This window comes from Chamaea fasciata, unplaced genomic scaffold, assembly GCF_029207755.1.
Source record: "Chamaea fasciata isolate MVZ Bird 193981 ecotype frontalis unplaced genomic scaffold, bChaFas1.0.hap1 SCAF_14, whole genome shotgun sequence".
NCBI lineage: Eukaryota > Metazoa > Chordata > Aves > Passeriformes > Sylviidae > Chamaea > Chamaea fasciata.
The window spans coordinates 18933908-18947705 of record NW_027094099.1 but is presented as its reverse complement, the minus strand read 5'-3'; the positions used below and the strand labels follow the sequence as shown (position 1 = coordinate 18947705).

Genomic DNA, 13798 nt, shown 5'->3' with positions numbered 1-13798 from the left:
GTAAGTACCTTGGAGTAACAATCTCACTTGTGGAAAAAAAAAAAAATTAAATTAAAAAGTATCCTGCAAGCTGGCACTGCCTCTAATTCGACATGAGGTGCAATTTTTAACCAACAGGAATAAGTTACAGAATCACTGGTAGAAAAGTTATGAGCTGTGTTTTGAAATAATCCTCGTCTTCCAAAAATAATTCCTGGGTTATTTAATTTATAGCAATACATTACACGTGCAGTTACACTGAACCAACTTTTGACAACACTCAATCCTCAAACAGGCCTAGAAAAATATCCTTCAGAGCTCCAAGCAGCACAGGGACTGCGAAGCAAAATTAAGAATGAAATGTGACAGGATTTGTAAAATCAAGAGGTGATCCTAAAGCAAAAGTGTGACCAAGTCCTCCGTGCTTCCCCAGTCCCTCTCTCTCGGTGATGTAAATTCAGAGCTGCTCTGCACGTGCAAAAATGATGGCCCCAAACTCACACAGGTGAAAAAAGTCACTTACTGAACTAATAATAAAAATCATCCCCCGCTCAGGGTTCAAACCCAAGAACCTGTGGCTGGATTGTTTTACACATTCCCACCGAGTAACGCCCCTTGCTTTCCAAACAAAGAACAGTTTTGTTCCCTTCCTCACCCTCCCAATAACCATCCTTCCCTGTTGTTCAAAGTTCTCAGCCACGGCACAAGGGAGAAAAATAATATTTAAACAACAAAAACAACCCATCTCAACCCCTAAACAAATAAACAAAGAAAAGCACACACAGAGGAGAAGGCAAGTCACAAAGGCACAAATGAGCCAAGAGCCTCTGGGCAGCTGCAGCTCAGGGCCCTTCCCAGGAGGGGGGAGGAATGTCACATCCATACCCACCAGGGTATTCCTGAAAATTCCCTCTCCCTGCTTTTATGCCCTTTAAGCGACTCTGATCAGCATTAGAGCCGACTGGAAAACCATTATCCCATTATTTTATTTATGTGGGCATATGTAACACTGAACAAGGGGTTTGTTCCAATGGTAATAGACCATTAACATTTTTCTAATGAAGTTACTAGATTATTTTTTTTTCTTCCATAGAATGATTAATTAAATACCATGTTCCACTTGAAGCTAACTCTATGGGATACGAATTTTTACATATATATTAAAAAAGCTAAATATACACATATAAAAAAATATAAAATTGTCCTGTAACTTTTAATGGCCTCTCTCCAGTCCTAAACTTCCTGCTCTTCTCTTTTTACTGAAGAGATTGTCAAATGTGCGTGATCAATGGCTTCAAGCACAAACAGATCTTCCACTGACCATCAGATAAATTGGAAACACACAAACTTTGAACACAAACTCAAGAGGCAAATTGCTAACAGCGCTCATTAGCTCTACCTCCCACCTTTCCTCTTTCTTCTGGAATAGCTGGTCTGGCAGTAGAGCAGAAACTCTGAAATGCCATCCTAAAAATAGAAAGCAAGAAAAGAGGAAAAAGAAAAGGGGGGCTGGGGGGAACAGGAACTGAGAGAATACAGAGTGAGAAGCTCTGTAATATAAAACTGTCTCTAGCTTCAAAGTCACCGGCCAATCATAACCCAATAAATGCTTTTCTTTCTTTCTAAAATCAGAACACTCCAATGGCTATTTTTATTCCTGTTTAGAAGCAGCTCCCCCAACAGAGCCTTCAACCCGGCAGAGCCTGGCATGCCAGGCAGGGACTCCCAGGACCCCATTTCAGGGCAGCATTTCCAAAACCTTCAGCGGTTCCATGGGTTCATTTGTGCCTGGCACCAACTTTGTTCCACACCACAAACTCCATCAGAGAACAAATGGAGAAGTAAAGGGAGGAAACAGAGGGGATGTTTCCTTCAACCCTATTTAAGGGTGCTCCCTGCATGAATTTCTATCCATCCAAATGGCTACTCTGTTCTTCCACTAATATTCTAATACAAATATTTTCCACATGCAGCCACCAGGAACTGCAATATGGATCAGGTTGGAAATAAAGCTGGTTCTTGGATCACTCAGACACTCCAAAAAGAATTGCTGGGGCCCTTAAGGTACTGAAAAAATCAAGGCAGAAAGGCTCCATGCTCATTCTAAGTCTGGGAAATCTGGACAGAAAATGAAATAGCACCACTTGAGGTGTATCCTCAGCGTTCTCTTACTTCTTTTGTGTGGAGAAGCTGTGAATGCCCCACCAGGGGAAGTGTTTCAAGGGAGGTTGGGGTGTGCTTTGAGTAACCTCAGTAAAAAATGTCCCAGGACATCCAGGGAGCTGGACGAGATGTGCTTGGAAGGTCCCTCCCAATCCACACAATTCCAAAATGCCAGAGGCTTCTTCCTCTATTTTACTGAAAATTAGTTTTCTGCATATAAAATCCCCATGCTACAAATTACTGGTGTAACACAGAGCGAGCAGGTTTGAACTGATTCCTGTTTTCCATCCAGAGCACAGGAAGATGCCACTTCAATCCTGGAGATGGACAACTGCAGCAGGCTTTAGGATCTCTGCACCAAAGTGTCCTTTGCCCCCATTAGCCTCAGGGAAATCAACCCAATTCTCAGGACTTCACTCTCCCCATCAGCAAAAGAGGGTAAAAAAATCCTCCTGCTATCAAGGATTTCAGATCAGAGCTCTGATACAAAATGAGAGGCCACAAACGCACAAAAGCACATAATGAAAAGGTCTTTAAGAGGACTCAATGAATATTGTATAGTAAAGATTTATTATTATTTTTAAATGAGAGTAGCTGCCAGCATTGGAGCTTTATTGTTCTCCTTCAAGGAAAGTAACCACGTAAAACACACAGGGAAAAAAAATCCAGCGGCTGTTTTGCTCCCAGCTCATCTAAGTAACCCCCGATCTCAGATGTTATTTCTCCATCCTTAATTTTAGTGAGGAGATACATTAAATACTCTGTTTCCCACAGCAAGGCTTCACATTCATCTTGCTTCACTAGCTTTGAAAAGAGCATTTGTTTCAAACTTGTAAATGATTTAAAAGAGAACGTTTAATTAATAATGTTGTTTCCAGCCAGATGGCCAGCTATTAGTTTTCAGTCGTCTCTTTCAGAACAATTCTCCACAAGTCTTCAGATGCAAAAGAGCTTCGAAGCAAATAGATGTGAGTGCTCAACACCCACAGGCTGCCAAAATATTCAGTAAAAAGACACAGCTATAGGTACAGAAATTACATTTTTCCAAGTGGTTTTGCTGCAGGTCATGGTTGTAAAAATCCACCAGCAACAGACACACATTTCTTTCATTTACCATCCTGTATTTGGATGGCATTAAATTCACATATGGCTCTAGAACATTACCTAACTGAAAACACGAGGCCACACGTATAGAGTTTCCCCTGGACTTGTGCTAACAGCCCCTCAGACTGGAGCTCAGGAGCAGAACTCTGTGGTATGATGTGTATCAACCAGTCAAAATATTCCCTGTGTACGGGAGGCTCTGCTACAGAGATGAATAGATAAATATTAGGCAAACCCAGCCAAGGTTCACCACTAAACATCTGTGGAATTCTAATATTCTCACTGACGTAGCACCTACATATTTTTCAAAGAGAGTTTCCAACAAAAATTAAAATTGCTCTCTTAGTACAAATGAGATGCCGGGCAGCAGCAGCAAGCTTTTTTAAAGCAGCGAGGTAATGAGGTTTGCAACAGGTTTTTTTAAAACCCTGGGATTTTAAGAGCTTTTCCAGCTGTAATTAAATGCCCTGACAGGCAAAGGCTGCATTTGGGAGGTAGTTACGGTACAAGCAGGGTGCAATGTTTTGCTCACAGTTACACGGTGTGGAACAAACCCTGATATTTTCAGTCTTCCCTAACCACAACGTGCATTCATTACGCAGCAGCCCACAGCTGAAAACCCATCTTTATTCAGTTATGATCGGGGAAAAACAAAAAGATGCAATTGCAATTCTCTACCTGAACTTTGAGCCTTTAGTTCTTCCAAACAAACAAAACCAGGCCTGGGGAAAAAAGCTTCAATGATCAGCTGTCTACCTACACACCAGTTATTTATGGCATCTAATTCAGGGCAAAGCTCAACTCAGTTTGCAGAGTGCCAGCAACAGAAACCAACGAGAAAGTTGGAACAGCTCCAATAAGTGGACAGTGATTATCTGCCCTTTAAAATTTGCCATTTTGCTGGGTAAAGCTTCGTTCTACCACAGCGGTTTCACATCTTCTGGTGTGCACTTTCTACCATTCGTGTGCAAAAACTGGCTATTAAAAAAAAAAGAAAAAGAAAAAAAGAGATAACTTTGAACAGAAAACAATGACATGAAACAGGCCAGTAGGACAGATCTGACTGATGGTGAAGTCGCAGAAGCAGATATGGAGAAAGATTAGCCAAATCACCTCTAAGTCTGCCCATCTCAGACCTGTGAAACTCTTACATGGTCATCAATCCAGCATCCCCAAAACCCGAGCTTTGTTTGAAGGTTCCAGGCCAACATCAGTAACTATTCCAGACTTTTTATCCCGCCCACAGGCTGCTGATTGTTGGGAAAGCAGGGCCAGATGTCACCAGCAGACCTTGTGCTCTCCTGAGTTCAAGGCCTGTAATTGTGGGGGGCTTTATCTAGAAAACATTTCTGCTTCCTGAGCTTGTGTGGCTGAGGGGTAGGGGAGGGGCACACTGGAATAAAGGCTTCACCAGTGGTTTGAGAGCTGGTTCAAATGGTTTAGAAAAGGAAAAAAAAACAGAGAACAGCCCAATGCTGCCTTCTGCCCAGGCATAGAATCACCCACTCCAGAGGTGCCTCAGCTACAAATGTGGAGGGTCTCTGCCCAGCCCCATCAGCAAGTCCTCACTGAAATACGAGTGAACTCCTCTGAAAAGTCAATGTTTTGCAGAGAAGTATCATTTTCACCAAACTTCCAGCTCAAGCCTGCCTGGCTTCCTGCCAGATTTCCAGCCCAGGCCTGACAAGTCCAGTCTTGTGGGGCTGGAGCCCCCAGGTCTCACAGGCTCTGCTGGGCAGGCTTCAAATCTGGCAAAGAACCCACAGAAGCCACTGAATCCCTGAATTTAAAAGAGAAAAATGGGTAATATTCAACCTACAAACACCTCTCCCCTGTTTTCAGCTCACTGCTTTCCTGTGCTGGCCTGACTCTCCCTTCACTTGCCTGTGTATTGGAAGTGAATTTACTGAAATCCAGGAAGAGTGGGAACAGCCTCCAGCTGCTTATTAGCCTTTCATTTACACTGAGTGCTTTTTAAACAGATAGAATTTTTCAGATACTTTTTGTTACACGTGTGCTACAAACTGCATCTTGAGTCCAGGACAACAACAATTTGTTCAACAAATAACAAAGACCTTTTTTACAGTTCCATATGAATGGAAACCACAGATTTAGTATCCCTGTGAAAAAAAGCCACATCTGGTCTTCCTCAGAATACCAAAATTAAAGGTTCTTGTAGTTGGGTCTTTGTCTTCCCACACAGCAACACTAAAACTCCAGTTAATGGAGGGAAAGGAAATTTAGGGGGAAAAAATTTCTCCAGCTATTAAGCAGATGAAACAACAACAGTCAGACATTGAACACAGAAACAGAGGCATTCTCACATGTCACAGATGTCTTCCTCTCAGCCCAACACTTCTGTGAACCTTAACTGTTCCACATGTGCAAAGAGTAGGTGAATTTCTCTTTTCATGTCGAAGCAACTAAAACAGGAAGGCCAAAGTTTCTCCTCTTTTGTTGTGAAAAAGGAGAGTCAGTGTCAGCATCCATCATTCAACCACTGCTGGCTGCAACTTCACCACAAAGGAGGAAATTTCTGTTTTGACTTCCTCTTTAAAAAAAAGATTGAGCTATGGTTAATGAACGTCACCGTTTCAGAGAGAAATTCCGACCTTTCCTATGACGCAATTTGTAAGGAAATTTTACTGAAATTCTCAGCTGCAAATGATGAAGTGAGCTGAGGAGGGTTCACCCAATATTTCCACCCTGAGAGCCCCGGAGAAAGCGAAAATCCCAGGGAGAGGCTCAATCTCCTGACACATCACCCACCGCAATCCTCTCTCCAGGATTCCCACCCCTGGTTTTCCATAAGCTGATCCATATTCCTGCGAGGCTGGAAGAGCAGATGATCCCATCCCGGGGTCAGGCACCCAGCCCACCTGTGCAGGTGCTGCAAGACACATTTGGGCACACACAGAGCACAGCTGCACCACCTGAAACGTGTCCCCTCCCTGCCCTCATAACCCAGTGCTGAACAGCAAGGGAGCCGTGAAGGTATTTCTTGTGAGGTGTCAAATTTATCAGGATCATCATCTCTTCACCTTTCCTAGACTCACACAGGTTACATTTCTCACAAGTAGGTTTTACTGGAGTTTTTAGCTCGTTCATTCATGAGGCTCACCAGTGAGAGATAAAATCCATGTTTCCACAGCAGCAGCAGCTGCTACTGTCAGGAATCTCTGCAGCACACACCAAAACCTCCCTCGCTGCTGAAGGAACAAATCTGGGTACCTGCAACTCTGTAGCTTCAACATCTTCGGTTTCCTTAGCTAACAAAGATTTCCTACTGGAGCTCAGATGATCCCTTTAAAAAAAGCAGGGTGTTAATTTCTTACCTGGTTGGGCTCTTGTGAAGATAAGGGCTACCCCTGGGGTTTTATTTGGTTGAGTTTTTAATAGAGCTGCTGTTACTACGCAGGAATAGTTTATTCCTACTCAAATTTGTGTCCTCCAAGGAGCTGAGTCTTTAAGACAGAAAAAAAAGAACTCTGGCTTTGTGTTGTTTCTACAGAGCCACAGTACCTGGAGTGATCAAACTTCCCTAAGGGCAAGTCGCACCACACTGAGGGCAAAGAGATGGCAGCAAATGAGGATCGGGTCTGAAAGGCTTCAGAACACCCTTAAAAGCAGGAATTGCTGCAACAATCCACACATTAGTGGCTCCTCAGCTACACAAGGTTGTGCTCCGGTGCCAAGAGCCCAATTATCACCAATTCCAAAAGGAATTAACAAACATCTGGTGGAGTCACCCCGTGCAGGGTCTGGAGAAAACCTCCGCCCTGGCTTCATTCCCCTCGCTCCTGTCGCTTCCTTCTCGGACTGGAACTGGAAAAGGGTTTTTTGCAAACGCATCAAGGCAGACAAGGACAAAAGTTAATTCAAGACTATTCATAAGCCTGGCTGGAGGAGTGCTGCATCCCCATCCCTGAAAATTTAACTGCACTCCGTAGAGGAAAGCTAAAAGATAGTAATAAAAAAAAAATAACCCAAACAACAGAAAGAGATAATTTGGGAATAAAATCTGAGTTCAATTTAATTCAAGCACTTGTTGGCCCTATTTATTTCAGCAAGTAGTTCATGCAGGGTAATGGCATTGCTGTGCATCTAACAGCATTAGAAGTTCCTAATAAATTAACAAGTGAAAATTAATGGTTGCTCAGTCCATTAAATCTTGTTAATTTTATTTTTGTTGTAATAATATAGCAATCACAAGTTTACGTTATTAAACCAATATTTATTAGAAGAACTCCTTTTAATTGGATCCCTGATGTGATAGTCCCGTACAGTGTGTATTTCTTTATTTCATCAATTTTTTTGCATTTATTTCTCATTATATTTAAATGACTGCAATATTCGGGGTCTTTTCCTAATACTATGAAAGTTAAGCAACCATTTTAAACGTTTTATTTCACACAGATTCAACACTTACTACACAATATAATGAGAATATCATGAGTCCCTTCAGAAGCTATTTTAACTCTTTTAGTCTCTTGAGAAAGGGCAGAAGAATGAAAGGCAGAGATACAAGAATATCTGAAAGCATCTTTAAAAAGGGTAAAGTCCATTTTTTCCTCTTAGCCCCTCAGTGTCCTGGATAAACAATCTGATTGCTCCTCAAGACAGAAGGAGGATTTATCACTGGTTTTAATGCAAAGCGTGAGCTGGCCTGCACAACTCAGGTAAAAAAATAAATATATATATACTGGCAAAAGGGTTTGAATTGTAGTGACCGCATGAGAAATTACAAAACTGAGGAGACACCTCAATAAAGGGCTGCTGTGCTCTTCCAGCAGCAATCTTTGGAAGGGAGGGACCATAACTCCTCCCCGGGCTCCCTCGTCTCTGCCACAATAACTGAGTGTGTAGTTGCTCCCTAACTGGTTGTACCAACATTATTGCTGCAGCCTGACAGCAGCGCTTTGTTTTTGGGAAGGGCATCGTGTGGGATACAACAACTCCACACACAGCACTACCCAGGCTGATGTAAGAGGCAGGAAACAAGTGCAAGGGGAAGAGAAAAAGCTGGAGGGGCTGCAGGGAGCAGAACACCTGTGCCCAGAGAGGGAGGTTTGACCTGTGGCGAGATGAGGAAGGCACTGATGGACAGGCAGGACTGCAGGCAGAAAGTCGTGGAATCATTCAGAAAAAGCTGAGTTGGAGGGAACCTACAAAGATCACTGAGGCCACAACTCCAGGAGTCACAGCCAAGAGTGTTGTGCGAACTCTCCAGGAGCTCTGGAGCTCTCTCAGGCCCAGGCTCATGCACACTCACTGTGTTTTCGCCTTCAGACTGACCTGCAAAGTCCCACAGAGCCGGGCTGTGGAGCAGCCCTCGGTGCCATAGGTAACGAGGGCACTGAAGCAGCACAAAGGTTGGGGCAGGGCTGTAAAAAGCTGCCCATAAAGCTCGGGCAGGACAGAGGTCACCGACACGGGTTTGCAGCAGGAAAATCCCCAGTGGGATGCAGCTGAGCAGGGTGATGGCAGCCAGAGGTGTCTGCACACAGGGACTGTGCTGTAACCAGCCCGCACACCAGGGCTGTGCCCCTGCAGGCACTCCCAGACAAAGCCATGAAATATTAAAGCTCCTCACGCTCAGGGACAGAAAACTGAAAACAAGGTCGTTTGAAATTGGCATTGAAAGATAAATAAATCTGCACGCGGACACACGGAACTGTGACTGGTCCTTCGCTCGTTACTGCAATCAGATGGGCAGCAGTCCCAAAAGAAGAGCATGGATCAGAGAATATCCCGAGCTGGATGGAGCAAGTCCAATGACCCCCAAAATCACACCATGATGTGAAACCACAACATCCTTCAGGGCCTTGCAGACAGCCTCTGCCGTCAACATCCTCCCGGTATTCCTATTTTCCTGGCATCACCTCAAACCTAAGGACACGATCAAACCGCGTAAATATTGTGTGGTCAACTCCCAACACAACAGAAGATGTGCTCCCACCCGAGATGTTCCTGAAAGATTTATGTTCCTTCTTCATTATCCTCATGCATTATGTTCCTGGTGTATTATACCTGGTTTTCCCCACCGAAATGTAAATCATTTGAGGAACACCTTGTTCAGTGGCTTTTAAGAAGCAAATGCGCCGTGTTTCCATTTCAATTGGTATATTCTACCCTTATCAGATGAGTTCCACAAGAAATAACACCCACATCTCTTCAAAACTGTTCTCCAAATTAAAAAAAAAAAAAAAAAAAAAACACAAAAAAAAACCAAAAAAAAAAACCCAACCCACCACTTAAAAGAAGGTGTTCTTTACATACAGGAATCCTGGCTCCCCTAAAACCACCGGTGATACCAAAACAAATAAATACAGTAATGAGTTGAAAAGAAAAACGTGCATATGATAAGTATATTACAAAATGTCAGGAGATTTATGTCTTTTTGTGTGTAGCACCGTTAAAGCTTTTGAAACAAAGCATTTACTATCTCATAGAGCAAAGCCTATAGATACTGCACAGCTTTTAGAAATTACTGAGTGCCCGTCACCACGGGCTGGTTTCTGCAGATCATCTAAAAATGTTGAGTTAAACACTCATCTCACTTCATTTCCAGGGTAAATGGTTTCTCAGGTGCACGGAACGGCCTCTCTTCTGCTCAGAACAGTGTTAGAAGCTCAGGTTTTTCCAGGTTTGTAGGAATGTCAGATGTAGATGCCGTTTTCACCACATTTTTTGGGTCTCCGAAGAGAACAGAGCCACCAAAAATTCCAAAAATTCTGCGAGGGGCTGGAGCAGATCTTTGCCTGCTCACAGAGCAAAACAGAGGCCACAAACACCTTGTGCTGGGTAGGTGTTAATGGCACACTTGTCCTCAGGTTGGACTGAAAAGTGATAAAGATGCTCATCCTGAAAGCTGGGCTTTCAAGATAATGCAACTAAGGATGCATTTTAATGGGCAGAAGAATGTGTCTTCTCAACTTTATCACCCAATACAGGATGAAAAAAACCCCTTTTACCTGCCAGGGAGACCCCAGGACTCAGTAGGTCGGCTCTGACACCAAAGGCCACCAGCTCAGGGCACAGAGGTTTAAAGAAAGGTTTAAAGAAAGGTCCTGCTGGGCCAGGATGAGCTTTGGCAGCTGTGCCCAGAGGAGGAGGGAAGGCAGATCCTCTAAAGGAGCCTTCCTGTGCAGCACATGCACCACGAGAAGCCATCAGATGGTCTGAGAGCAGAGTTTTTCAGGTGGAAATGACTGCCTCCTCTTCTAAAAACAAGAAGGAAAACATATTTCTTGCCAGGAGAGTCACAGTGAAACCCTTGAAGGCCTCTCCAGCCTTTTGCTGTCTGCCACAGGTCCTCCCAAGAGAAAACCTGGGGTGTCTGTCACAGCACCTCAGAAACGGAGCACTTGGAGAAGTAACACATGCTGAGCAAATACACAAGCAAATAAACTAATCCCTGTTTACTAATCTGTCAGGAGATAGCATGTAGTACATGTTTCCAGATCCCAGCAGATAAACATGACAGCAGGAGTATATTTGTTATTCTAATTCCTTAGCCCCTACAACAAAACAAATATTTTTTTTTCCTGTCCCTTTCTTCAAACAACCCCACCTGATCAGCGCAGGAATTCGCTGCGCAGTCCTCATTCCCACCAGCAATGTTTCTGCAAAGCCCGAGCCCTTTTCCACGTGAAACTTGCTCCGTCTCATGGATACAATAGCTAATTTTGGACTTACTCTGCTCCTGCTGGGCCAGAGTCATCACTGGCATGGCTCCACTGTAATTCAGTCTACTGATGCATTACAGACAATGCACAACATGAGCTAATCCTTAATGATGCTTTTTCCCCTTCCCCCCCTCTCCCCAACATATTATTTGAGTAAATAGTAAAATGACATACGTAAAAATTATTAAATTAAAAAAAAAAAAAAGAGGAAACTAAAGCCACACTAAAGCCGTCTTGCAAACACTAATTTCAGATGACACAGTAATCAGATTCACAGATACATTAGGACAAGCGGTGCAGCCCAGAGGAAAAGGCACAGCTCTTAAAGTCACAAGGCCTGGGCAGAGCTGCAGCTCTGCGCTGACTTCAGAGAGGTTGTTCCATGTTCCCACACCATTCCCCAGCCTCTGACACACAGAGATTTCACATCTCAGCACAGAAAACATAACCATGCTCGTTTCTAAACAATAATAAAAGCCCTTATGAAGTTGTGTTTAAAAACTAATGCCAATTGTACCAGCCACCAAGACAGGCTGATGCCTCCCCCACACCGAGCTCTAAGATCTGCAGGATCCAGGCTCAGTGTCATAAATTAACATGAAAGGTTTTCATTTCTGCACAGATTTTCTTTAACAGTGGAGGAACAGACGCTCAGCAGGAACAGCTAGGACAATCTCTGAAGGTGGGAATATTCATGACTTGTGATATCTGTGTTGTTATTTATTTTGAAACTTTTTTTTTTTAAATAAAGCATTGTGTTTGGCCCAACTCTTTTCTTCCTTTAAACCATAAAATATCAAATCCTTCCTTATCTAAAGCACCTCGTTAGGAGTCACAGAAGTTCCACGGGACTTCATGCTCTGCTCCCTAACGGGTCAGCATCAGCCAGACACAATACCCAGGTCACAGCAGCAGGGCTGCTCCAGCGATTTTCTTCTTTTGAAATGGTAAATATTTCAGGGAAGTGTTTTAAACAGGGAATCATCTAAGTAGAAAGCAACGCTGCTTACCAAGAATTTTAAAAAATATAAGTTTGAAGGCGTTTATATTGTGTGATGGCTCTACAGGTTTTGATTTCTGCTCCAAGTAGAAGCCGGAGCAACTCTAACAAAGGCTGAGAGCTCTCATTTGCATTACTGGCCAAAATCTTAGCCACAGTCATTCAGCACCAAAAAAAAAAGATAAGGAGGCTTTATTTTTCTTTTTTTTTTTTTTTTTAAAAATCACTACAGTTGTTGGAAGAAAATTTTAGGAGCTCCAAACATCCACATTTCTGAGCTGCTTGCTTCACTTTTTCATGCAACAGATGCTGCTTTGTATCAGCTCCTGCATATTAAATCATTCTGACAACCAAGAAAGCATACATTTGTTTGTGCCAGAGAGAAGCATGAATACACACACACACACAGATATCTTCTCACGCAGAAGCACACAATTATGCAGCATTCAAATATTTGGGATGAACTTTGGCCTTTGCTTTAAAAAAAAAAAAAAAGTAATAAAAAAAAAAGTACTCTCAAACAACAATCAGGAACAGACCCAGCAGTCATCTGGCTGAGCTCACAGAAATCAACAATCTGCAGCAATAAAATACCACTTGTGGGCAGCCATTTGAAAGTTACTCGGAAAATTATTCTTAGATGGGATAAGTTTTATACACGTCTTTTATGATTTATGACGGCCCTATGGATCGAGCTCGGAATGGAGACGAAAAATAAAATCTATGTTCATTCAAAAAATGGAGGAAACAATCAGTTATATTCACCCTCACACGTATGGGGGGTTTTTAACACTCTAAAACAACCTCCTCCAGCTCTGCCATTTGCATTCCCGATTTAAAAAGTAATCGGAAAACATCAGCAGAGCAGGGCTCCAAATCACCCCTTCAGAGCAGCGATATGGAAGAAGCCAAACAACGCAAACAAAACCGTTTTCCTGATGCACCGATCTCACAGTAATCGCAAGAAAATCTTAATGCAGCAGCACTTGAGAACACGCTGAAACTTCTGACAATGAGAGGAACCCTCAGCGAGTGGAACTGATCCGCAGCGCTTCCAACTTTTTTGTTTAGTTTTTCTTTTTTCTTTTTTATAACCTCGGCTCGAGGCATATTTTCTCCACTACGTTTTCTCTCTCGTTACTGGAGAGTAATTCAATTCCGCAGCCAGTTATGGGGGTTTTGTTAACTGGGTAAGGAGCGGGCAGAGAGGACCAACACCGCAGCGAGTGCGGCAGGGCCGGGACGCGACACAAGCCTTGTCCCGGCCGCGCCGGAGCTCGGGGGTCCCCGGGGGTCCCCGGGGGTCCCGCTGCTCCCCCGCACCCCGCAGGGCCCGGCCAGCCGCGCCCTCCGCACGCCGGTACCTGGGGATGGTGATGCACTTGGTGTTGATGTTCTGCGTGGTGATCGCCTTCTCCAGCTCGTCCAGCTGCCCCGTCTTCTTCAGCTTCTTCACCAGGCTCTTCACCGCCTTCTCGCACCATTTCTCCTCCTGCCCGTTCTGCTCGCCTTTCTTCCAGCCCAGGAGCCGCTTGACGATGGGAGGAGTGAAGGGCAGGATGGAGGACATGCTGGCTGCGCCGGCAGCGCCCGCCGCCGGCTCCGAGCTCTGCCCGCCGCCCCCCGCGCTCGCCCCGCCGCCGCCGCCGCCGCCGCCGCCTCACACCGCGCGGCCCCGGGCGGCCCTGCCCGGCCCGGCCCGGCCCGGCCGCTCCCCGCCCCGCCGCTGCCTCAGCGCCGCGGGCCCGCGGCTCCAAACTTTGCCCGGAGTTCGCCGCCTCTCCCCGGCGGCGGCGGCGGCGGCGGCGGCAGCGGCGGCAGCTCCCTCCTCCTCCCCCTCCTGCCCCGCTCTGTGTGCGCGGAG

General features: G+C 44.6%; 1 protein-coding gene across 2 annotated transcripts in view; it reads right to left on the bottom strand.

Moving 5' to 3' along the window:
* SMAD3 (SMAD family member 3) overlaps nucleotides 1-13554 on the bottom strand; it is a 69965-nt gene extending 56411 nt beyond the window's left edge. For both annotated transcript variants that reach the window (XM_066196517.1, XM_066196518.1), the window contains exon 1: nucleotides 13299-13554. In XM_066196517.1, coding sequence (XP_066052614.1) covers nucleotides 13299-13504 — 206 coding nt within the window. In that variant the 5' untranslated portion in view covers nucleotides 13505-13554. The remainder of the gene's footprint in view (nucleotides 1-13298) is intronic.
* Between the last annotated feature and the right edge of the window lie 244 nt (nucleotides 13555-13798).